The 17,478-nt window shown below is 33.4% G+C and overlaps 1 protein-coding gene across 1 annotated transcript in view; it reads right to left on the bottom strand.

Moving 5' to 3' along the window:
• Nucleotides 1-17,478, bottom strand: part of LOC134722768 (ubiquitin carboxyl-terminal hydrolase 30-like) — a 36,675-nt gene that overhangs the window by 13,219 nt on the left and 5,978 nt on the right. Inside the window, exon 2 of the mRNA XM_063586395.1 lies at nt 16,934-16,999. Within this exon, the coding sequence (XP_063442465.1) occupies nt 16,934-16,999 (66 nt within the window). The remainder of the gene's footprint in view (nt 1-16,933; nt 17,000-17,478) is intronic.

Genomic DNA, 17,478 nt, shown 5'->3' with positions numbered 1-17,478 from the left:
AGCAAAATTTCCCTCAAAATTACCAATTCAGGGGCAGCAACCTAACAACGGGTTGCCCGAATCATTGGGCAGATAATTCTACACCATGTCAGATTTGCTCTAAATGCTTTGGTTTTTGAATTATAAGACAAAAACTGCATTTTACCCCTATATTCTATTTTAGCCATGGCGGCCATCTTGGTTGGTTGGCCTGGTCAACGGACACATTTTTCAAACAAGATAACCCAATGATGATTGTGGCTAAGTTTTGATAATTTTGGCCCAGTAGTTTCAGAGAAGAGGATTTTTGTAAAAGTTAACGACGACGGACGACGGACACCAAGTGATGAGAAAAGCTCACCTGGCCGGAAGATAACAAATATATGGCTATTTTTTTATTCTAATAATACAAATACGATAATTCAAAATATGCAATATCATCGGAAGATAAATTTGCCGTAAGTCTGGCTGTTCTATTATACCTTTGCCATATAACGTTAAAAGAAAATCCATAAAAATATAACTTGCGTTAACTAATTATTCGATTAAATCTAGAAAAATGTTAATCATTCTAATAAGTCTCAACTGAAAAAATTCTTTTTATATGCGCTTATACGGGCCTCGGTAGCCGAGTGGTCTAAGTAGTAACTATTGTAATCACTAGTCAACATTGAGGTTGTGAGTTCGAAACCCGCTCGTGCAGGTGCACTCAATTCCAACCTTATCGAAGGTCGGTGGTTTTCGTCGGGCACTCCGGCTTCCTCAACCAACAACAACTGACCGTCACGAACTAGACCAAAAGCAGAACTTAAAAGTGGCGTTAAAATCACAAAAAAAAATCAAAATCAAATGTGAGTTTATGCCATCATTAAGCGTTTGTCATCGTAAGCTATTTCGAGCATCTTCTCCTCTGCAACTACAAGGCCAAATACATTGTAACTTCAACTGAATGTTCCTTAGGTATTTAGTTGATATATTGTATCAAAAATTTTGATCCATCAACTAAACTGACCGCCATGGCTAAAAATGTAACGTAGGGGTCAAATGCAAATGTTGGCTTATATCTCAAAAACTATAGCATTTAGAACAAATCTAACATGAAGCTAATATGTTCAATAGGTCAAAATCTATCAGATCTATCAGTCCTATAATATTCAGATGAACCGAACAACCCATTTTTGGGTTGCTGCCACTAAATTTAAAGAAAATTTTGCAGTCTAATTAGAATGATGTGCATTATAGGATAAGATTATTGGTTCTGCAGTTTTTTTCAGTTTCAATTTTAATGCAGCAAAATTGGGATTTTGTGTTTGTACATAGGTTACAAAAAAACTCTTAAAATACATGTTAATTTATAGGAGAGTTAAATTGTAACAGCGATTCGTATGTAAACATTTATTATTTAAGAATTGAATGCTTCTTTTTGTAAATTTATTTGGGGTGTAAAAGTGTTGACCGAAGTACATTTTGTATGAAGTTCATACTAAAAATGTGCGCACGGTCAACACTTTTACAACCCTATAAAGTTACAAAAAGAAGCATTCAATACTTATAATTACATTTTTTAGCTATGATCATTATAAAATACTATTTTTTTTAATTTTTGTATTTTATTCACCTGTGCACTTTATTGTGGGACCACGTGTTATCGGGAATGAAAAGTTTTATTGGGTGATGCAATTGCCTACGGAATAACATGTGATGTGCATTCAGCCAATCACAATAGAGTATTATAATGAAACATACATCTAATGTAATTATTTGCGTTTGTGCAAAGAATAGGTTATCATTCATCGCGATTTTTATCATGGTGTTGTTTACCAAACAAAGGCAGTACATCGTAAAGGAATATACACGATACTTGCAACTCTCAACCTATACAAAAAGACATGTTGCATGGTGTTTATTTTGACCGAACGATTGTGAAGCAGTAAATTGGAATTGTGACATTAACTTCAGTCTACACGTTTTGATAAATAACTTTCCGCTTAATGAACATTTATTACTGCTCTAGTGTCGTGACATGTTTGAGAAATAAAAACATGCTATTTAATTGTATATACAGAAACATATAATATATATTCCTACCTACCCTATATACATGTTTGGTTGTTTGGTATACTCCACTATTGGAAAAGTTAAAGACTGTCAAATGCTTTATTTAAAGAAAATTTTGCAGTCTTGGTTATTATCTTGAATATTATAGAAGCCACTATGGCTATAATTGAACATAGGGGTAACATGTATTTTTGTTCGTGTTTTTAAAGGAAAATATTAAATATACAAAGAAAATTTAAATGGCATAATTAAGCTACTCATTAATATACTATATATTAAAAAAACAAAAAATAATCATTGATAAAAGAATTTAGCAATATATTACAGTTGAGCGATTTAGGCTCTTGAGAGCCTCTTGTTTTTGTTTGCTACAGTTACTATTTACCGTCATATCAACAATTGACATTTCGTTACTATGGAGTGAGTTAAAATCCATACATGCAAGAATAATTCAGTAGAGTCCAAAAAAATCAACATCTACCTCAAACATTTGTCCAGATTCCATGTTAATGCAATAGTATCCCAATTTTAAGCGTAGTTGTATCACATAACATTCAGTTTGAGAATTTTTGGTCGTTTTACGGACGTTGGTGTTACATGTACATGAACTTTTAATGAATTTCGCAAAAATTTCAATTACTATAATTTTTTACATTTTCCAAAGCGCTGCTGCATTAATTATAAGGATGTGCATTATAGGATAAGATTATTGGTTCTGCAGTTTTTTTCAGTTTCAATTATAATGCAGCAAAATTGGGATTTTGTGTTTGTGCATAGGTTACAAAAAACCTCTTGAATACATGTTAATTTATGGGAGAGTTAAATTGTAATAGCGATTCGTATGTAAACATGTATTATTTGCGTTTGTGCAAAGAATATTAGGTTATCATTCATCGCGATTTTATCATGGAATTGTTTACCAAACAAAGGCAGCACATCGTAAAGGAATATACACGATACTTGCAACTCTCAACCTATACAAAAAGACATGTTGCATGTTGTTTATTTTGACCGAACGATAGTGAAGCAGTAAATTGGAATTGTGACATTAACTTCAGTCTACACGTTTTGATAAATAACTTTCCGCTTAATGAACATTTATTACTGCTCTAGTGTCGTGACATGTTTGAGAAATAAAAACATGCTATTTAATTGTATATAACATATAATATATATTCCTACCCTATATACGTGTTTGGTTGTTTGGTATACTCCACTATTGGAAAAGTTAAAGACTGTCAAAATGCAATCAACCACGCACAAAATACAATCAACAACGCATAATAGTGTAAACAGCAAACCCGGGATTATTATACTAGTATAAATACAATATAATAGTTTCAGAATAAACTCATAACAAGTATAATACAGTTTCCTTAAATTTAATTGCATAGCAGATCACATTTACATAATATTTGTAAATGCAATATTGTACTTTGTATTCACACTTGATATCAATATTTGAACTCAGATTGTAAATTTATATTTCATACATTACCGAATTAATCTTTTTGTAAATATATACGTGTGTCAAATCTGGGCACACTTATAATATAATATATATGTATGGACCAATTATCTCAAAACTCGACGTATTAAAAACTGTGTGTAATAAGTATATAACAGTCTCCGGGACAAGTTTGCAATTCCGCTGAGTGCAAAAGTTGTCACCTTAATTTTTGGAGTTAAGTCAAAATGAAGTTGATAACTTGGTTGGTTCCCTGATATTTGTCCTAAAAATGTTTGGCTCTAGCACCACTGTTGTAAAATGTATGCCCCTTTTTTCAACAATTTCCTCATTATACTAATTACATTTAAAGAAATAGTTTTTCCATACATATCATTATTTTACCAGACTTTTGACAACCATTACATGTAACATGTATTGACTACATTTGACTAAATTGCATTAAAATATAGAATTTAACATTCGATGAACACGTATGTCTTTATATATTACAAAAACCAGTGTATCAAAAGAACGAATCTAGTAAGTTCAATTTCACTGTTGTATGCGAGTATGTCTATTGCACTGGCGTAGCACACAGTACGGTTGGTACGGTTCCGACCGTATCAATGTGTACTGTCGGTACGGAAAACCGTACCAAACAAAATCAAAATTTGAAAAATAATATGCTAGAATAGTATGCAAACTTCCATACAATAAATGTTTTACATATATACCTCTGCATGTTTTTTTAAAGAAATAAAGAAAAAACACGTCTTTCAACATTAAGGTACTGAGCACGTCAATGTACGTAACCGCAGTATCGTAATTAGTTTATTGATTAGCAAATTATGGTTAATTAATCGGAATTGTTTAAGATGCTGTTGCGGATAATGTTGGGAGTTGTTATTCGTTCATGCGCCAATCTGACACAGACTGAATAAACTGAAACTGATGGATAATCTGAAGAATGCTATAGCCAGCAACAATCGCCAGCTAATTCGGAAAATCTCCAGATGATGTTGCTAGTTCTTTAAGTTTAAACGCATCATTTTGGAAACATTTTCAAGGTCGAAGAAGCTAACAGTTTTTCTTTTGATTAATTGTTGCAAGTTTTGATTCCAGATGATGTAGATATAAACCTCATAGCATTCAAAACAATTGGAAATAGTAATATTATTGTTTGCACAATGCCATATCCTTATGTTTGCAGGTAATCGACTGATATATGTAATTATTTCACTCGTTTTTTTTTAATAAAAACACCACAAGTCAAGTTCAAAATCAGTTGATTGATTGTTTATTTTCTTTACGTACAGTTGCAAATATTTCAAGCTTAATGTCAGTTGAAATCAGAGATGTGTCTTTTTTTTTTTTATTAATGTAAGGATATAACCTTTATCGGGACTCCGGAATTGTTCATTAAAAGTTGGGATTGGTTATGTTTGGGACTTCGTAAAACTTCTTTGGCTTCATACCCCTTTCTGCACTGCGCCTTTATTTGAGTGCCTTCCGTAACACAAACCCCGAACATAAAACCAATAGACAACTTTCGAGTTTGATGCATTTCCGTCAAAAACTTTGGTTTAGGTGCGTCATGACTTCCGTTTCAATGTTGAGCGAGTGGTTGAAAAACTATAAAGTTATATTGCACGAATATTTCGGCAAATCAAACTCTCACAATTTACAATCTGCACTGCTGTCAGTAGGGAATTGTGATTAGTTACCTACGGAATAAATATTATTTCTAGTTAACACTGCTCGATGACGACCACTTAGACGCTTGATGAACGTTTATAGTACAGGGATACAGGCGAGCCCCTCTATCTGGTAAATGACGTCACAAATGCGCGTATAATTGACGAGTTTTCTCCGGTGACGGATGAACTCGAAAGTGGTCTATTAGTTCACTTATCTATACTTCACCGGTTGGCGGTTTTAGTGAGACCGTCGATTTACTCTTTCCATTGTTTTTTTACAATAATTTAGAAAAAAAAACCTGTAGGAATGAATGGTGTAGAATTTATGTAGAAACTGCATTGTATTTTTAAACAAGAATGTGTCCAAAGTACACGGATGCCCCACTTGCACTATCCTTTTCCATGTTCCATGGACCATGAAATTGGGTAATAATCTAATTTGGCATTAAAATTAGAAAGATCAAACTATAGGAAACATATGTACTAAGTTTCAAGTTGATTGGACTTCAGCTTCATCAAAAACTACATTGACCAAAAACTTTAACCTGTAACTCCTACTTTCATTTTCTATGTTCAGTGGACCATGAAATTGGAGTCAAAAGTCTAATTTGGCCTTAAAATTAGAAAGATCATATCATAAGCAACAAGTGTACTAAGTTTCAAGTTGATTGGACTTCAGCTTCATCAAAAACTACACTGACCAAAAACTTTAACCTCAACGGACGGACGGACGCACAGACGGGCGAACGAACGGAGCCACAGACCAGAAAACATAATGCCCTTCTACTATCGTAGAATAAAAAGAATCGTGATCAAGGGACAAAAGACAAACCAGAGAACAAATTAGACACACAAGGACAAACAGCAACCATTCAACATTGAAACCTAAAATCAAATTAGAAACACGGAGTCCTAAAAAACTGGTGAGACTAAAGGTGCTCCAGAAGGGTAAGCAGGTCCTTCTTGCAAAACAACCGTTGTCCAAAAAATCAAGATAATTGCGAAAGACTCTCTACTTAATGTGCATATGACAAAATCTTACACAATACATATAATAGTTATCAAAGGTACCAGGATTATAATTTAGTACGCCAGACGCGCGTTTCGTCTACATAAGACTCATCAGTGACGCCCATATCGAATTACTAAAAGCCAAACAAACTTTAAGACAAAGTTAAAGACCATTGAGGATCCAAGTTTCCAAAATGTTGTGCCAAATACGGCTTTAGAAGGTAATCCACGCCTGGAATACGAAAATCCTTCGTTTTTCGAAAAATTCAAAAATAAACAAGATACAAATTATCAAAAACACAGTGATTTAATTCAGTTCTTCATCTTGACAGTAACCTATGAGAGGCCGATCATGTCAAAAACCCGATAAAGTAACGCGATAAAATCACATTTAACGCGATAAATACAGTTTTAACGCGTTAAAACAAGACTTTAACGCGATAAGAAAGCAATATATTTAACGCGTTAAACTTTGCAATTATCAAGTTTAGGATTTATCCCGTAGGTGAAAATTGACGTTTATCGCGATAAAATATCCGTCGCACTGGCCACATGTGTCATTAAAATCACATTAACGTGTTAAATTCAACACAAAAACGTTGCTACGATACATTATTTTAACGCGTTAAAACATCATTTAACGCGTTTAAACATCATTTAACGCGTTAAAACTTAATTTAACGCGTTAAAACATCGTTGGTTGGAGTAATGGAATAATTTTGCTAACGAATACTGTGATCTGTTCAAATTTTTTGGAGTAGCGTGTTGTGAAGGCATAAAACTTTGCTCAGTGCTCCAAGCACAAAAATCATGCTCGAAACATGAAATCCAGCCATTTGGTTTTCGAGTCTGAGAACAAAAATCATGCTCAAAAGTTTAATGACCGTGAGGTCTGGCCTTGCGAGTCAGTTTTTGTACTCGTACTCGTAAATCAACAAATGAAAATGCTGGATTTCATGTTACGAGCACGATTTTTGTGCTCCGAGCACTGAGCAAAGTTTTATGACTTCAACCCCAGGACATTTCAGACGAGGAGGATAATGAAGATATTACATTTCGTCTTCCTCTCACGATTAAACCATTCTCCTTAACAAACCAGATTTCAAAATAGGAAACTCGGTTTGTTCACTAAAAACCATACAAGTTCTAATGTCCTATTTGTAACAGGTATCTTGAACAACATACTACCCAAAACAAGTGCTGCAAATGAAAACATACCACCACAAACACAAGAAGATGACACCAATGATGACGACAACATTTTAACACACTCGGGAATGAATTACAGCCTTCACTGTAACGGCATGCACGCTGTTCCTACAACCCCTATGATTTAAAACAGAATCTTCGAAATTTCCTCCGCAAAACAAAATAAAATTTTAACAAACACTGACCATTATAAAAACTAATTCAGTATATATATATAGTTATATATATAAGTACGTCTGAGTCAGTGACAACCCTACAACAGATGTGTCCATCGGATCGCCATCAATGATGGTGATACATGGCTGTGTACATAATGTATATACAACTCGTCTAAACATCAACAATGTTAGATCTTTTTTGAGAGCCCAGGTGGTCGTGTGGTCTAGCGGGACGGCTGCAGTGCAGGCGATTTGGTGTCACGATATCACAGTAGCATGGGTTCGAATCACGGCGAGGGAAGAACCAAAAATTTGCGAAAGCAAATTTACAGATCTAACATTGTTGGGTTGATGTTTAGACGAGTTGTATAGTTATATATATATATATATATATATAACTATACAACATACGAGTCTAAATTGAAAACTACGTTCAAACCTATGACTGCGTTGGATAAAAACCGCAATTTTTATACGTGTGCATGTCAAACAAATTTCGTTGTATAAGGGTCTAAAAACAGCACAAACAACATTTTCCAAAAGACCAAAAGAGTGAAAAAGTATATTTAAACAAAACGCATTTGACTAACAGGTCGAACAACTGATGTTCTTTAACCCTGCTGACTGCCATATATATACATACGAACGTCTGAGTCAGTGACAACCCTACAACAGATGTATCCATCGGATCGCCATCAATGATGGTGATACATGGCTGTGTACATAATGTATATACAACTCGTCTAAACATCAACCCAACAATGTTAGATCTGTAAATTTGCTTTCGCAAATTTTGGGTTCTTCCCTCGCCGGGATTCGAACCCATGCTACTGTGATATCGTGACACCAAATCGCCTGCACTGCAGCCGTCCCGCTAGACCACACGACCACCTGGGCTCTCAAAAAAAGAGCTTTCGGTGGCCATATGTTACCTTTCCACGTCAGTTTTAATCTAGCGGCGTACTACAGTACATGATATATAAGGCATGAAGATGTTATTGTTACAGATCAGCTAAATTATCTATAGTAAAGGATCCTACAAATTAATGTAAGATACAGTCACAGAAAATAATTATATTCATAAGTACGTCTGAGTCAGTGACAACCCCACAACAGATGTATCCATCGGATCGCCATCAATGATGGTGATACATGGCTGTGTACATAATGTATATACAACTCGTCTAAACATGTTTTCCTTTACTTTCTTATAGTTCTTGGTCATATGCTTAGTAATATCTAGTATATTTGAGGATTAATACAACAAAACTTTGTGAAAAAAAAACGGATGTCCAACGTTACATTTTTAAACAACTGTTTTATCTCTTATGTATAGTGATCCTATTTCTAATTCTCTTATCTTCCCGAAACTTGGCGAAAGCAACGAAGTGTGTCAGTTCTCGATTAAATTAAAGCCGTTATTTTGTGGAACTTCGTTTGATTCGGTGGCTGCATATTAAGCTGGAATAAGAAATATGTCCAAAGACGTTTTTTGTTGACTTAACGGCTGAAAGGTAGTTTTATAAGTAGACATAGCTAAAAATGCCTAAAAGATGTGAGAAAATTATAACATCTACCGAAAGAACAAACATTTGCCTCATTGTTCGTGAGTTTAAAAATTGTAGATTCTATAAAACCATCTCTACACAGTCGTTTTTCAAGCGGTAGCGCCATTTTGTCCAAGTTGATATTTCATTTGTCCACGTAATAAATGCGTTTTTTTTACCAGATATTTCAATAATTAATTTATAATTTACCAAAACAAAAGTTAGATACACGAAAAGTACATAAAGTCGAGATTCTTTTTTGTTAACTGCATTTTTGGGTCTTAAATAAGTAAAATGCTACGAAACATTACAAAACGGTCGCCATTTTGTCCAAACGTCGAAAAACGTCGAAAAATCCAAACAAACGCTTTTTTTTTTTCGACGTTACTTACATGTGCAAAATTTGTTCCATTGTATATTCCCAATACTTAAAACAAATCGCGTGGTGAAATTTAAAAAAAAAGTTGCTGGTTGTCAAAAAAAACAACCCACGGTGCATGTTGTGACTTACCGGAAACGGCGACAAAAACAGTTTCATTGAATTAATGCATCCCCGTATTATACGGACGATTCAGGAGAAGATTAGTACATTTTAAAAGCAAGAAAATTCAAAACTTCAAATGACTGGGAAAATAATTTTCAAGATCGGGTTATAATAATTTCATTCAATGATTATGTGTCAAGTAAATTTTTAATACAATTCAATTCAAATTAATCAAGGGTAAATATGTTTTTATTTACTTGCAGATTGTCGGATATATTTGTATTAGGGTTGAATCAAGATATGAAAAATTTACAATGACAGATGTTATGCATCCATGTAATTTTAGCAGCCTGCGATTAAAATTTTGTCGTAATTCATTTATAGAAAACCGTATACTTCTGTCCCATTTTTCCTTCCTTCAAGTTCATTACTTACGACAATACAACATTTTAAAAGTGAATTAAGGGTAACAATTATTTAATCGATTTCAACAACTTGGGGTAAATAAATTCATGGTAAATAGAGACAGATTTAGAATCAACCAACTACATAAAAAAAGCAAATGAAACTTGCAAATTGAATAAATGTACGTCAAACGTTTCAGAAAACTCTCTTTGACGTCGTGGTGGTGTAACGTAGGAACATCGTGCGCAAAGTTTGTATAGTCTTGGATCACACTGAACAGCATGGTACAAAGGGCCTTAAAAAAGACTAGTGTAAAAACAGGAAAGCCAACGGTATAATCTATAAAAACAAATGGAAACACTTATGAAGCACATCAAAAAACGACATTTTGATACGGTACCAGGTACCCGGACAGGTGCAAACAAATGCAATGGATTTAAACGTATAGATAGGCACTAACACCTATCCAACTTGAAACAATAATGTAAAATCACAACATAGAAAGACACACTTTGAAATATCAACTGAAATGGTTTTACTCAATCAAATGACATACTAGTATTAAAAAATCTAATGATGAAACACTGACCGAATAAATGTGATCTATGACTCAATGTTAATAGAAAATAAAACAATGGGGTTGGAGTCAAACAATATCAGAAAGAAAATCATAACCTTGAACAAAATTCGGACGGACAGAGAGACAGTGTCTTTCAGCTTTACAGGTAGGGCATTGACAATAGCGCCCATTTTAGAGAGGGGGGATAAATAATCTGTTCTCCGTACATGCCATATTACAAAACAACGCAGTATTTAGAGGTCAAAATGTAGAAAATGAATGATTGCGCGGCGAAGAAAAAAAACCCCGACTTAGTAAGTAGTTAAAACAAAGAATAACATCCTCCTTCCCCAATGGATTTCAAATGGTCATCTTCTTTCTTTTGGCACATATTCGTTACATTATTGGGCATGGTTTACTAGATGCTCGATGTACGCTATTAAAGGCCTCTTGTTTTAAAATTTCTTTTACAAAATTCTCCTGTAGAGACTTAAGTAAGTATACGTCAAACTACCAGTTTATGGTAAACCATAATGTTAGATACAGACATCACATGATGCAAAAAGTAAAGTATCTGAAAAACTTGATATATAAACAAAATTTAATCAAGACGAAGCGTAATTTAAAAGACAGGTTGACAAATGTAAATCTAAAGTTGTTTTTAACGTGTTAAAATAACATTTTTTAAAAGCGTTAAAGTTGCATTTAACGCGTTAAAATTACATTTAACGCGATAAAGTTGCATTTAACGCGTTAAAGTTGCATTCAACGCGTTAAAGTTGCATTTAACGCGTTAAAGTTGCTTTTAACGCGTTAAAAGTTGCTTTTAACGCGTTAAAGTTGCTTTTGACGCGTTGAAGTTGCATTCAACGAGTGAAAGTTGTTTTAACGCGTTTCAGTTACATTTAACGCGTTAAAGTTGCATTTAACGCGTTAGTTGCATGCAACGCGTTAAAGTTGCATTAAACGCGTTAAAGATGCATTTAACGCGTTAAAACTGCATTTTACGCGTTAAAGTTGCTTTTTACGCGTTAAAGTTGCTTTTTACGCGTTAAAGTTGCTTTTTACGCGTTAAAGTTGCATTTAACGCGTTAAACTTGCATTCAACGCATTAAAGTTGCATTTAACGCGTTAAACTTGCATTTAACGCGTTAACGTTGCTTTTAGCGCGTTAAAGTTGCCTTTAACGCGTTTAAGTTGCTTTTAACGCGTAAAAATTGCATATAACACGTGAAAGAAGCTTTTACGTAGTGTTCTGCTAATCTCAACATTATCGCCGCTAATTGACGAAGATATGACACTATCGGCCATTTAATTTATTAGGTTTCGAGTAAAACCTGACGTCTTAAAACTTAGTTAAGGCGAAAGTAGAAAGTTTTTCTGTCTTTTTTTGTAGTGAATTGCCTAACGCGTTAAATTATCAATTAACGCGTTAAAAATAATTTTAACGCGTTTAAACTACATTTATCGCGTTAAATGTGATTTTATCGCGTTAAATGTTAACGCGTTACTTTATCGGGTTTTTGACATGAATGGCCTTTCATAGTAACCCTGCGGGCCAGGTGAGCTAAAAATGTTATGTAGACAAATATAAAAAAGAAGATGTGGTATGATTGCTAATGAGACAACTGTCCACAAGAGACCAAAATGACACAGAAATTAGCAACTATAGGTCACCGTACGGCCTTCAACAGTGAGCAAACCCCATACCGCATAGTTAAGCATACCATCAAAAATTAAAGACACGAATACACAACGATATCTTTATCAAAATGTTTTTATGCTCTAGTTCAAACTTAGTCTCTAGTGCGAAGAGAGTGGGCTAAATCTCAAAATTTTGCATGCTAAATATTCGGTACAACACGTGAAAAATTAAATGAAAACTACAACATTTGATATTTTTTTTTATTAAATTGTAGACTTGAAGTGTTCAATATTTAAGGGGATGTTACTATAAGCCCAGGAAGATAACAGACATCGTTTTCCCGTTTGAATGGTTTTACACTAGTAATTTTGGGGCCCTTTATAGCTTGTTGTTCGGTGTGAGCCAAGGCTCCGTGTTGAAGGCCGTACTTTAACCTATAATGGTTTAATTTTTAAATTGTTATTTGGATGGAGAGTTGTCTCATTGGCACTCACACCACATCTTCCTATATCTATCGGATACAAAATTGACACTTATTTTGACTTATTACATTCTTCCGAAAAGTTTTTTTTAAAGTTTTGAATCAGACAAACAATAAAGGATAAGGTTCAGTAAGACCCTGTTTGGCCAGAAAATAAACACTTTTGCAAAATTGTTAAAATGTAAAATTTTAACTATTTATTGGAAAGTAGAATACTTCTGCTACACAAAAATGAACTGTTTTTGACAATTGATGCAATGCACATATATACATATCGGATACTAGCATCCTAAAGACATGCTAAATTACTGAAATCTTCATAATTTTAGACGGTTTCCGTCTTAAATGGAAGTGTCGACATTTGTGTTCACTCTTGATATTTAAGTTGTATTTGATGATAATACATAATATATATATAAAGCTTAAGTGTGAACACGGACGGCCACTTTCATTTTTGAACCAAAAAAAAGAAAAGTAACTTATTATGGCATGTTTGATAGATTTTTTTATATTTCAGCTTGAATATGAGCTTCTGAAAAGACTAAATCAGTTGAAATCTTTCACACGAAAAAATAATTGAATCGACTGAAATAGACACTTATGTGTTAAATAAAAAGTGACCAAAATCTTTCATCTGATGAACCTGAAATTTGAGGCATAAATCGAATGAACCTGCAATTTGAGACCTAAAGCGGCTGTTACCGGACCTAGTCCTTTGTAGTTAATTGTGAAGGTTTTGTTCTCAGACTACATGTAGTTGTTTCGTGTACGTCAACTGCAAAAACAATTCTAATTAAGCTTTTGTTCAGTTCTCTCTATGACCAATATAGCAAAGTATAATATATTAATTATAAAAAGAGAACATGTGGTATGATTGCCTTTGAGACAAGAGACCAAAATGACACAGAAATTTACAACTATAGGTCACTATACGGCCTTCACCAATGAGCAAAGCACATACCTCATGGTCAGCTATAGAAGGCCCGAAATGACAATGTAAAACAATACAAACGAGAAAAACAACGGCCTTATTTATGTACAAAAAATGAACGAAAAACAAATATGTAACGCATAAAAAGCGACAACCACTGTATTACAGGCTACTGACTCATGCACATACTTAACGCAACTTCTTGCTATGATTATAAGATAACGATATAGTACTCACTTCTTGAACTTCAACGTTAACTATTACAGAATGATATGATGAGTTTTCATTCGATTCCTCTATATTTGATAAATCCTGAAAACGTTTTTCAAACATAAAACACAAGACAAAGCTATTTTTTTGTTATTAAGACACTATCTCTAAGTTCTTTATATCTGACATGAAATATTTGCCACTTACCATTTAGCTATCAATCTGTGTATCAGAGGCCCAATTTTAGAAATCGGAAAAATTGAGAAAGGAAATGGGGAATGTGTCAAAGCGACAACAACCCGACCATAGAGCAAACAAAGTTGCGCCGGGGTTAAACATAAGATATTATAAGATACGATATTTTTATTCCAATTAAAGGGCCCATGAAGAGCAAAGCAATTTATTACATTGATTTTTTTATAATTGTTACAATAATGAAACAATAATGACACAAATCATAAACATGAACTTATAAGATCTCAACCCTCCCCCTATACCTCTAGCCAAAGTAGAAAAGTAAATGCATAACAATACGCACATTAAAATTCAGTTCAAGTCCGAGTCCGATGTCTGAAGATGTAACAAAAGAAAATAAACAAAATGACAATAATACATAAATAACAACAGACTACTAGCTGTAAACTGGAATACATGTTTAGAACTTTGATAGTCCTTAAACAAAAACACATCCATCATTTGCCTTGAAAGAACTTGTTAACACCAACGACTAGATGATCTAGCTAATGATAATCAGTTACTACATGAATTCAACAAACAAAAAACAATATATATATATATATATTTTGCATTTATTATTAGTATGCCCCAAGAGTACCAAAAGGATAGTCAAAGTCATAAGTTGAATAAAAAACTGACAATATGTCATGGCCAATAATTCTGATTTAATTAATATACGTGTATGAAAAAAATAAGCAGTTCGAAGGTAAACTAATATTACGTGAAGGTAGATATATATTTCCTCAGATATATTTTCCTCGTTCTTTGCAAGAATGAACTTTTATTATTCTTTTTCAAAAATATAATAAAAAAATATGGGTTACCATGCTATTTTTCAAGCTTCGATTCTTTAAAAATTATGATTGAACGTGATATTTTTTAAGCAACTGTTACGATTTGTTCAAAATTGACCAAAGGAGTAGGTCCGGTAAGACCCCTTTTTGGCCCCAAAATATTACAGTTTTACAAAATTGTTAAAATGTAAACTTTAAGTTATTTATTGGACAGCTGAATGCTTCTGCTACATAAAAATGGGCTGTGTTTGACAATACAATTGACATATATCGGGTTGTATCACCATTAAGTCATGCTAAATTACTGAAATCTTCAAAATTCTATTATTTTAGTTAAATTTTAGACGGTTTCCGTGTAAAACGAAGGTGGCCGCATTCGTGTTCATCCTTAATATTGAAATATAAGTTGTATTTTATGATAATACATAACATATATAAAGGTTGTGGATGAACACGGATGCGGCCACTTTCATCTTTGACAAAAACCATCTGAATAGTGACGTTTTTTGGCATATTTGAGAAATTTTGCATATTTGAGCTTGAATCGGATCGTCTTAAATGACTGAATCAGTTAAAATCTTTCACATTTACTCATTAAATCAAGTGTAATAGACACTTTTTAAAAGTGTTTAAAAAGTGGTCAAAATCTTTCGTCAGATGAAACTGAAATTTGAGGCCAAAATGAGTCCTTACCGGACCTACTCCTTTGTTAGATTGTTCATGAAAAGGCAAATTTTAGTGCATAAAAAAATCTATGAGATAGAATATTTAAATAATATTCGAAATGGTGGGTTTTAAAGCATGTTTTAAGAAAAGTAAAAGAAAAAAATATGTTGTCGCCGAACTTTTTTTTATTTTTTGCTACAAGTAAAAATTTAAAATTCTCTTTCAGTTCAGTCTCATTTTTACTACAATAGTTATCTTCCCTTAAATTGCTAAGTTGAAAAATTGCTTTGCAAAAAAATTTTGGTATTTATTTTAAACATTTCTTTTAATAAAATAAATCAATCAGTTTTCTTTGCATGAATAAGCAGTCTCATTAATCAACTGCAAATCTGTCTCCAATTTTACAGATTTGGGCAAAGAATATAACCAATACTACAATCCAAGACGGCGGTATTCCATGAACCTACCTTAATCCAATCAAACTGCATAAGATTCAACAACTATGGCCAGTCCACATCATAATACGTAACAGTTGTAAATTGGGTAGAGAGCAAAAGACAGATATTTTCAGTTTATTTCTTGTAACAACAATAATGAAAAAGTTTTGCTATGATTCCAAATGTATGCGTATGGGTCCGTAATTTTTAATTTAAACATATTTATTTATAGTGGATTGGGAAACAAGTTTTGCAACTTATATTAATCCCTTTCCACTTTGCGGGTGCGAGTGCTGCCTTGTAGCGGCATTAGCCTACTCTTTTTCGAAATCTACAAGGGTGTCTTTAACGTGCAAGAGATGTGGCTCTCTCTTAACACGGGCCAGCCATTTATCGTCCCCGTCCGACGGACTATCATCGTTTCCTCAAGACCATACTTGCGAATGGTGTCAAGGGAGAGCCGAAAATTGGGTTCCTGAAATTTTAATCCCAATAGATATGGCAAAGGTGACGAAATTGAAATTTTAAAGAACAAGGTAAACATTATTTTATTACATCCTTTCTAAATTTTATAGATTAAACAATGAGTGTGTTGAACCTAATGTAATGCCACATATTCGTACCAATTGTCGGCAATGCAATTCCGTCCTCTATTTCTCAAATGTGACATCACGTAATTAGACGTACCACCAAATTTCTTTCTTCATAAGCAATACGAGTTGTCACATGTGAAACAGAATCAGCTTATCATACCAGAATAGCTAAAATCACACCAGGTTTGGTCGTGTTTTTGTTGATAAGTGTTAGTATTCTATGTAGAAAAAAATAAGCATTGACACGGCTACTATTTAGTTAGAGAGATTTATAAAATAATACAGTTGTTATTTCTTATAATTTAATTTATGTAAACAATATTATCATTATGAACAATACAAAATCAGACTTGTGTATCGTAATAAGTTGAAAAGTACTTACATCATTAACTTCAACAACAACAGAACGTGTAGATGATATTTCGGTCGATTCTTCTTTTGGTGACCCCTAAAAACGTTAAACTTTGTCAAACATAAAATCTGACGTATTGATTGTTATATTAATTTCGGTAATAAAAAAAATCAGAAAGCTCAGCGAGTTATATTTTACAATTAGTATAGCCTTTGTACATGTTGTATGAGGTCGATACTATACAATTACTGTCTTTTGCTGAGGTATTAAATGTGTGGTGTTATTGACTTTTGAAAAACTGATATTCACTTCGGCCTGTTATGATTTAACAAATATGGCTGCTCATTAAATTCCGTGTGTTGAAGCCGAAGTGTACCCATTGTCATCTTATAGTAAACAAGCACAAAATGCATGGGTATCGAGCATGTGTTTAACATGTACAATCAGATAATTGTTTATTTAAATGACTGATCCATGCGTATTGCGACCACCGGATTTTTACGAGGAGGGTCACGCTAAGGTCACTATGCATACGGTAAATATTGGAAGCAAGCAATTGAAAATAAGTAAACTTT

Source organism: Mytilus trossulus, chromosome 6 (assembly GCF_036588685.1).
Source record: "Mytilus trossulus isolate FHL-02 chromosome 6, PNRI_Mtr1.1.1.hap1, whole genome shotgun sequence".
NCBI classification, from domain to species: Eukaryota; Metazoa; Mollusca; class Bivalvia; order Mytilida; family Mytilidae; genus Mytilus; species Mytilus trossulus.
Note: the sequence above shows the minus strand (reverse complement) of the source record. Positions and strands in the feature narration are given on the sequence as shown.